The sequence below is a fragment of the Engraulis encrasicolus genome, chromosome 15 (assembly GCF_034702125.1).
Source record: "Engraulis encrasicolus isolate BLACKSEA-1 chromosome 15, IST_EnEncr_1.0, whole genome shotgun sequence".
Classification (NCBI taxonomy): domain Eukaryota; kingdom Metazoa; phylum Chordata; class Actinopteri; order Clupeiformes; family Engraulidae; genus Engraulis; species Engraulis encrasicolus.
Window position 1 is genome coordinate 47,311,432 of NC_085871.1, and position 10,000 is coordinate 47,321,431.

The 10,000-nt window shown below is 42.9% G+C and overlaps 1 protein-coding gene across 1 annotated transcript in view; it reads right to left on the bottom strand.

The window, feature by feature from the left end:
* Positions 1-10,000, bottom strand: part of bcat1 (branched chain amino-acid transaminase 1, cytosolic) — a 20,244-nt gene that overhangs the window by 5,915 nt on the left and 4,329 nt on the right. Inside the window, exons 5-8 of the mRNA XM_063217771.1 lie at positions 8,069-8,211; positions 6,622-6,707; positions 5,600-5,740; positions 4,598-4,669 (exon numbers count right to left, since the gene is read on the bottom strand). Coding sequence (XP_063073841.1) covers positions 4,598-4,669; positions 5,600-5,740; positions 6,622-6,707; positions 8,069-8,211 — 442 coding nt within the window. The remainder of the gene's footprint in view (positions 1-4,597; positions 4,670-5,599; positions 5,741-6,621; positions 6,708-8,068; positions 8,212-10,000) is intronic.

Below are 10,000 nucleotides of genomic sequence, written 5' to 3' on the forward strand. Positions count from 1 at the left end.
CTGTTCGTACTGTAAGGACCGAACAAGAGGCCATTGAAGCTACCAGGCTGGTTATGTCCATGAAATCACCTCCTATGGGCCATTTTTTGCAGGTAATACCGTTTTTTGAAAGACTGGTAAAGGTGGATGTTTGTGATGTGACATCTGCCACATCTGCATTTAGTCACGAACATCCACCTTTACCAGACTTCCGAAAACTGTATTACCCGCAACCCAGAAGTTTCACACGCAATCCACCTATGCATTCTGAGTGGTAGCGTACCGTAATGAATATATTTAAAACAGTATAGTTTGTGCCTGCAAAAAAATTCCCATAGGAAGTTGTTTCAGTGGTAGTCTACTTAGAATGCAGGTATACGGAGTATACCCACTTCAAAATTTCAGGGATTTCATTATACCCACTTAAAATTGATTGATCCATTATTTAGAGTAGCACAAATATATACAGTATACCCACTTCCAAAAATGCTCACATACAGTAAACAGTATACCTAACCCACCATAAAAAAGTAGACTACACCCCTGAGTTGTTTCATGGCCGGACATCTTCAGCAGAGCTCCAAATGACACACACCATACAGTACAGAGCTGAGAAGAGCATGAGGTTAATAATGTGAAACCAAGGGCCCAATGTAAAATAAAATGGTTTTCTCCTTTAACAAAAGGATATAGACACTGCAAGGCAGTGAGAGAAGCCAAGGAGTTGGAGCACTGTTCCCAGTCAGCTCATGCTTTAGTAAAAGAATTATTATTTTTTTATTATTATCAGTATTATCTGACATTCTAGGTTTCCTTCCACCCTGCAAAACAAGGCTTTATGCTATGGTAGATGCTGTTCGTACAGTAAAGACTGAACAAAAGGCAATTGAAGCTACCAGGAGGCTGCAGAGGTCAAGGAGTCACAGCACTTCACTGTTACTGTTCAGCATGCTTTGGCAAAAGAATCATTATCAATATAATTATACTGTAAATGTATTTTTCTTTCACTATTATATGGCATTCCATATTGCAAGACGCTGTTCGCACAGTAAGGACTGAACAAGTGGTCATTGAAGCGTTGCTGTTTGTAAGGGCTTTAGACAAGACGCCATGGAATATGTGAGCGGGATGAGAGAGGTCACAGGGTCAGAGCACTTCACTGTTTCCATTCAGCCAATGCTTTGGCAAAAGAGTTGTTTATTTAATTTTAAATTTTATATATATATATATATAACATTCCATATTGCAAGGTACTGTTTGACTGTCTGGCTCTTTACAAGATCTGTGAGTACGGTGAGAAGGGTCAAAACGTCAGATGACTTTACTTTTTCTATTAAGCCAATGCTTTGGCAAAATAATTGCTATTGATATTTTTTATTTTATTATTAAATGACATTCCATATAGCTAGTAGTTGCTGTTTGTAAGGGCTTTAGACAAGAGGCTATTGAAGCGACCAGGCGGTGAGAGAGGTCAATGAACCACAGCACTTCACTTTTTCTATTCAGCCAATGCTTTGGCAAAAGAATCATTATTATTTCATTATTTTGTGACATTCCATAATGCAAGTAGGTGTTTGTAAGGACACTTCACAAAATGCCACAGAATCTGTAAGTGCTTTGAGAGGTCACAGAGCCAGAACACTTTCCTGTTTCCATTCAGTATTTTTGCTTAAAAATAATAATAATAATAATAAATATATATATATATATATATATATATATATATATATATATACTGTATATATATATATATATATATATATATATATATATATATAAATAAATATATATTTGCAAAAAAGTACTGAATGGAAACAGTAAAGTGTTCTGGCTCTGTGACCTCTCAAAGCACTTATATTATATCTTACATATATGTATATACATACATATACATAATTTTATTTTAAACTATTATTATTTTATATAATACTGTCTCATTCCATATGTAAGGCTGTTGGTAAGGCATTTTAACAGGAGGCCATAGAATCTAACAGTATGTGTCTCCTTTGCTCACAACTTAAATGAACTCGCATAGCGGTTGTCATACACCGAGGCAGGTCCATGTGAAGACAAAAATGAAGGCATGAACACATTCATTTCCTTTGTCCGGTATATGATGGAGTCCATCATCTACTAAACAATATATCATTACACTTGGACAGGAGTTGGAGAGTGGAACCAACGTATCACCAATATTGTGCTTGGAGTTTTATTGATATTTACAAGTAGGTATTTAAGCTATTTATTTATTATTTACCGTTAAGAGTCTATATGTTTATGTTTGTCTATGTTTATGTTTGTATATGTTTGTGTTCCACCTTGACGTGAAGGACAATGCTCCTAACGAGTGGGGTGACTGTTCCGCAAGGACGACACTTGTAGTTGGGGGTGGGGGGTGGAGGGGAGACAGTGTATATCCGCTATACGTCCTTGCCAGTCTCGCATTTAGCAGAGTGTAGAATTGACCTTTCAAATGCCCTTGACCACCGTATACACTCGTCGCCACTGTACCTATTAATTATATCTGCCACAACACAATTCATATGGACACACACACACACACACACACACACACACACACACACACACACACACACACACACACACACACACACACACACACACACACACACACACACACACACACACACACACACACACACGCACACCCACAGTCATAATGAATACGTAAAATTTGATGGTGGTGTTAACTATTCATGAAAAAGGCAACATTAGTGAATGGGCAGCATGAATTCTGGAAATAAACAACTAAAAATCTCACACAGTGGCCCTTTAAGCCAAAAGTGCCCGGGCCCTATTCCTCCTATTTTAGTCCATCCCTGGCAATGGGGCAAGTGCCATACCCCCTGAACCTTGTTTATCTACGTATGTCCAAGTTTCATGCTGAGTTCCCTCGCACAACTTCCCCTTTGAGAGTGGCCATCAATGGCATCAATGTGCAACAAAAGGTGTTTGGGAGGACAAGTATATAACATGGTTTGAATGCAGCTTGAGGGGAGGTCTAAGAGCAGGGTATGGAGAGGGTTTGAATGCAGTCTGAGGTTGTGTATGTTGTCTTTGAGGAGCGCAGGCGCATCTCGTCACCACAGGCTAGGCAGGCAGCCGCCTGGGGTCCCCTAGCCACTACGGTGAACAACGGCACACACTTTAAACTACAATAGTTGCGACTTGGTTCAAAGGTTCATTCCTGTAGCCTCTTACTGCAGCAGGGGTCGCCAGCGACCCTATTCACTTGCTTAAAATGCTTAACTGCATCAGCACAACATTGCTATGACATTACAGAGAGCCATAGTGCTGCGCTAAGGGGTTCAATTTTTGCGTGGGACTCCAGGTGACCCTAGAATCGCCTCTGCAAGTACATAAATATGCCCCTAATGCAGGCATTTATGTTGTGCATAGTACGTTTGAGTGTCCTTGCACTTGTACACTGTATTTACCTCACCTCTCACCTGCCTGTAAGAGCGAGTGTGTGTGTATGTGCGTGTATTAGGGTGGCCATCGGTCCGTTTTTACGACCTGTTCACGACGTCCGTGTGTCCCTCTCTTTGCCTTTCCTTTCCTCCTAGCCTTTTGCTTATGACCTCGAGATGCGAGGCAACGTCATTGACGCAAACTAGACCTTGACAGTCGGTCACGTTTCCGATATCTGCGGCCGCCATGTTACTCCAGATATAACCCCAGACCTAAATGCCCTTACAACGATACGAGTGTTCTCACAACTTTACAAACAGGGCAAAGAAACGTCTTTCTGCATGGGCGCTGTCTGTATTTTGAGCTCGTGTTGTTAGTTATCCAGTGTCTGCATGAAAAAAAAGGTTGACAGAAGCGGTTTGCCTCCCTTAAAACACCGCTGATAAACAGACTTCTGACCAACTTTGAGTAAAGTAAATCAAATTAATTGTTGGCTATTACAGTAGGCCTACGAATGCACGACTACCCAAAATAGGCAAAATAAAAAAAAATATGAAACAGCCTACACAGACAACAACTGAGTTAGTCTGAGGTAAGATGGCAGCGCTGTTCCCTGATTTCTGCCTACAGTTTAGAATGCCAACTTCACTGTTTTCTCCACAGAGGCGGGGATTCGGCAAGTCGAAGCAATGGGTGCGCGCGAGGACGCAAGGTTAGAAAGTTAAGGGGCGGGGTTGTCCGGCCGAAGTCCGGGCAGCTGTGTCACCCTAGCGTGTATGTGTGTGTGGGGTCTCACCTGCATGTAAGAGCGTGTGTGTATGTGTGCGTGCATGTGTGTGTGTGTGTGTGGGGTCTCACCTGTATGTCCACCCGTGAGCTCTGTGGCATAAAAGATGCAAGTGTGTGTGTGCGTGTGTGTGTGTGTGTGTGTGTGTGTGTGTGTGTGTGTGTGCGTGTGTGTGTGTGTCTGTGTGTGTGTGTGTGTCTGTGCGTGTGTGTGTGTGTGTGTGTGTGTGCGTGTGTGTGTGTGTGTGTGTGTGTGCGTGTGTGTGTGTGTGTGTGTGTGTGTGTGTGTGTGTGTGTGTGTGAATACGTGTGTGCGTGTACATGCGTGCGTGCATGTGTGCCTGCATGCCTGCATGCCTGCGCGTGTGCGTCTGTGTGTGTGTGTGTGTGTGTGTGTCACCTGTATGTCCGTCAGCTCCTTCATCAGCTTGGACGCCAGAGAGTTCTGCGACGGACACGGAATCTGCAGGTTCTGGAACACGCAGCCAAGCGCAGCGGAAAAACAATTAACAATGAAACCACACGGAAAGGAACCTTCGCTAACGACCCCCCACACTAACGACCCTAGCGTGCCAATCAATCTCCCGACACCGCTCGTTAACGTTCAATTAGGAGCCTTTGTCAAGCAATCATTAAACGCCGCTAACATCACTTGATCCAGACGTGAAGATGTGTCATTAGGGGGGATTTAGCCTTAATGGCGGCCACCATGATATCCTAATTTGACACGCGCCTAATGGACGGACAATGGGGAACAGATAATGGAGGACAATCACTCTCGCTAATATTTAATGATTAGAGATAAAAAATATTGACCATTAATGCCCACGGACAATAATTAGACAAGTAAGAAAATAGAATAGTTAAACAGTTTCGCTGTGTTAATGCCTCGTCTGCATGTATTATTTAAAATCATTAGCAATATAATTATTTTTTATAAATTATCATTATTACGCTCACTAACAGGCATTAGGTCATACAGTGGCATGCAATGTACAACTCTGTTTAATAGATGCATAAATCTAATGTGTGACAATGCGGCTAACTAGCAAAAGCAAGCCACACTATTGGCCCCATCATTATCAGCACGATTCATTTAAAAAATCATTTACTTGAACAGACATTTTATGGGAGCTGAATGTGTCTGAATGTGTCTACTGTATTTCCACAGAATATGGTCTTTTCAAGTGGAATAGCCTCATTTTAAGAGGAACAGATAATTGGAGACCAATAACCAGAAGAATGTCAATAAAAAGGTTTTGCGTACTGTTTATTTCTAGAATACATGCACAGTACACACTATACTGCACAGTATACTGTTTTCAATAACTATACTTAATGTTTGACAAACTGTATGTGAATATTTATGTTATGTGATGACGATGGATGCTTGAGGCCTCACCTCTCCCATGTACAGTATGTGGCCCACTGGGCTGACCACGCAGGCGGTACCGGATCCGAACATCTCCTTGACCCGGCCGTCCTTCAGGGCCCGGCGCAGGTCCGACATGGTCAGGTACCTCTCACACACCTTAAACTCACCCTAGTGGAGAAATCACACACACACACACACACATACACACACACACGCGCACACACACACACGCGTGCACACACACACACACGCGCACACACACACACACCTCTTAAACAAAGACACCTCACAAGATACCAGTTATTTTTTGCTGTCTGTCTATAGTGTATCATTAATTGAGCATTTATCTGCATTATTCTGTGCATATTATTAAAATCATATCTGACAGGTCTGAACATGTGTGTTGGAGACTGTAGGGAATAGACCATGCACACAGGAGTGTATTCTCCAGTTCTTATCCAATGGGGATGGGGTACAATTTACTTATGGGAAGCACTCTACGGTGGAGCCATGCCTGGACCAGTTCTATAATGCATTTGCTTGTATACTCATGAACGGAGTGACGTTTTCCATGTGCGTTACGCCCATTTGTGGGGGAAAACAACCCATGCAAGTCAATTGGTAATGTCTGGGTTTAATAAGCGAAAGATACGGACCTGTACACTAGCGTTGTTCACGCGCAACATGCCGAAAATGTGTTGTGTTGCCGGCTGTTCAAATAATATAGCCAAACAGCCGTGGATGAAGCATGGAATGTGTTAATTTAGGCTAGCCAATGTAGCATGTAAGTAAATGAGACATTTGGTTTGTTTTCACCCATAAAGGGTCGTAATGCAAATTTAAGAGTAAAGTACCCGGATGGCCGTTCATGAGAATATGGAACAGTGTGCCCATGCCTGTGCCAGTTCTGGCACAGGCATGGGCACACTGTTCCATATACACCAATGCATGTCTATGGCAACGGCCTATGTGGAACTGCGTACCCATGCCTGTGCCAGTTCTAGAATGCATACTGTATCTATGGCAACTCCCTATGTGGAACTGCGTACCCATGCCTGTGCCAGTTCTAGAATGCTCTGCCGTGTGATGCCGGGCAGGATGACTCCATCCAGGGGGGGCGTCGCCAGCTCATCCTCTGAGGTAAACAAACAACAAACAAATAAACAAACGGGTAAACATACTGGTAAATACAATAAATTAAACACGGCAAATAAACTGGTTAACTAATTCATACATAAAATAAGCTGGTAAACAGACGTAAGTGAATACACAAGCATTTAAAACACACAGACAGACAGACAGACAGACAGACAGACAGACAGACAGACAGACAGACAGACACACACACACACACACACACACACACACACACACACACACACACACACACACACACACACACACACACACACACACACACACACACATTTATACAAGCACACAAGTATACACACAAAAACCATGTTGTTGAATACACACATACGTACACTAACACTATATATGGATACACACGCAGGTAAACAAAGCAAACAAGCACACAAGTAAACAAACAGACAGAGACACAAACTCACACACAGAGACACACAAGAAGTGTTGCCATCTGGTGCTGTAGCTGTGCTTTAGACTGCCTACAGAGAGCCCAGTGCAGTAGGCCAGTGTTTCTCAACCTTTTTTTAGGCAAGGCACCCTTTCAATTCATGAAAATTTTTAGGCACCCCAAACCAACAAGCCGTAACATGGCATCGCATCCGATACCACACAAGCTTAGAAAAGTAACACATTTGGAGATGTTACACGACCTACATTCGAAGTTGCAGCTGATTGGGGCGACCTATATTTACTTTATTGTGTGTAAATGGCAGATGAAAGATTCCACTGACTAGCATTAACTTATCAATTTAGACAAATTTGTATTATATTACATCATTTATTTATCATCCACGTTTCCGCGGCACCCCTGAGGGGGGCCCACGGCACCCCAGGATGCCCCGGCACCCCTGTTGAGAAACACTGCAGTAGGCTACAGTAAACTCAGGCTGACCCCTAAGAACAGTTACAAGACATGGCCGCTAGAGGCCGCTGTTGCATTCAATAGTCTCACACAAAAGATATTGCCTATGTTCAGCACATATAAGCACAACATTCCAACTCAAGTGAAAGAAATGCCATTTAAAAACTGCAAAAACAAAAAACTGCTTTGACTATATGTATTCTTATTTCCTGGCATATGCAATTGTTGTTCTGTATATTTCCTGTTCACTTTGTATCTGCTAGTGATGTTGACTATGATTATGTCCTCGACTGTTAGTCGCTTTGGTTAAAAAGCATCTGCCAAATGCAATGTAATGTAAAATTCTTATTATATCAACTGTTATTTCAGTTTTGAGTATCATCGTTGTATGGTATGACTACTTTGCAGCTGAAAAAATACACAATACAGTGATAGTTTATTTATTATTATTTTCATATTTCATATGTATTTATGTTCATATTTACCTCCGTTCTCGTTGGTCCAGTAGAGGAAAAGGTTCATGGTTCCCACCTCGGTGATCTGGTGGTCATCACCGTACAGCCACAGCACCTGCTGACATCCATAGTCCACAGCTTCATACTGAGCATAGATGGACGCCCCGTAGTTCCTGTATGGAGATAAGACATATGTACCATCAATCAATCCAGCTATGTCCTCAAAAGTGGACACAAGACCTACTGGCCGCAATGCATTCTGGTTAGAGAAAGCAGCAATGCGCCATCACGAACGTGGCCATTGACATCCATAGTCCACTGCCTCATACTGCGCATAGATGGATGCGCCGTAGTTCCTGAATGGACATTGGACAGAGGAACTGTAAATCAACTAGTTCCTGCATGGGATTGGACAGAGGACCTGTCAATCAATCAAAAGTGGACACATTAAGACCTGCTGACACTCATAGTCCACCGCCCCATACTGCTCATAGATGGACGCTCTGTAGTTCCTGTATGGACATTTGACAGAGGACATGTCAATCAACTAGTTCTTGCACGGGATTGGACACAGGACACAGTACACAGGAACTGACGATCAAGTTATGTCATCACCGTACAGCCACGGCACCTGCTGACACCCATAGTGTCCACCGCCTCATACTGAGCATAGATGAACGCACCATAGTTCCTGAATGGACATTGGACATAGGGACTGTCAATCAATCAGCAGGACTGTCAGTAGGCTCAGACGACTTTGATGTTGTCGATTGATGTAGACAAAGCGTGTGACCTCGGAGGCGTTCTGCAGACGAGCATTGAAGGGGATAAGCAACTGCAGGGGTTGCAAGATCTGACTGCAGTCGCATTCATCCCGCGATAGTTCATGTGACATGTCACCTCGTCGACGCAACATGACTGAAATTTGTAAGCTTGATAGGCAATCTAACCGTCATGCAAAATGTTCATACAGAGTGCATTGCTGTCTGCATGCGCATGCAGGCGTTGATGAGAAATCGAATGCACTTAGTGTCAATCAACCTGTTCCTGCTGAAGATTGGACAAATGAACGGACAGTCACAGCCTAACGTCTCATACTGCGCAAAAGATGGACGCACCATAGTTCCTGTGTATGATTGGACACAGGACAATGGCACCACGCCATACTTTGCATAAGTGGATGTTCCATAGTTCTTCATCAAAGACTGGACAAATGACAAAAGCTAGTAAAGGCCCAGAGTTCACACATTTCTACTGATCCAACTTAATGCAGTTAACAGCCTAGTAAAAGAGGGATTTGCCCACAGTGGCATAGTAGGACAAGGCCATGAGTTTGAGTTTGCGTGTTTCCCTATGAATAGGGTCAGAATGAGTAAAACTCCAAAGCCCAGTTGAGAAATTCCCTGACAGAAGTCTATTACAACCAAACATATTTAGGTCAGTTGCTTAGTCAGAATAGCCCAGCAGGCCAAAGCATGTGGTCACAAATCATTCAATGATGCCAACCTCCTCTGTGTGTGTGTGTGTGTGTGTGTGTGTGTGTGTGTGTGTGTGTGTGTGTGTGTGTGTGTGTGTGTGTGTGTGTGTGTGTGTGTGTGTGTGTGTGTGTGTGTGTGTGTGTGTGTGTGTGTGTGTGCGCGTGTTTGAGACACAGAGAGAGAAAGAAAGAAAGAAAGAAAGAAAGAAAGAAAGAAAGAAAGAAAGAAAGAAAGAAAGAAAGAAAGAAAGAACTATAAACAGCTTATCAATAATTAGCCCTCCTTCAGCCCACAGGAGTGGAATGGGGGTGTTGATTGCCAAACATTAGTGGCTTTAGTTGTAACAGAGACTTGCGGTGCATTCCAGACCCAATCCAAACTAGTAGGCAAACTGGACATAACTCACACTGAGGGCCGCGCTAGACATACTCAAGCAGAGTACACAGAGTGCTTAGGGAACCATGAGACTGACAAAAAAATGTCA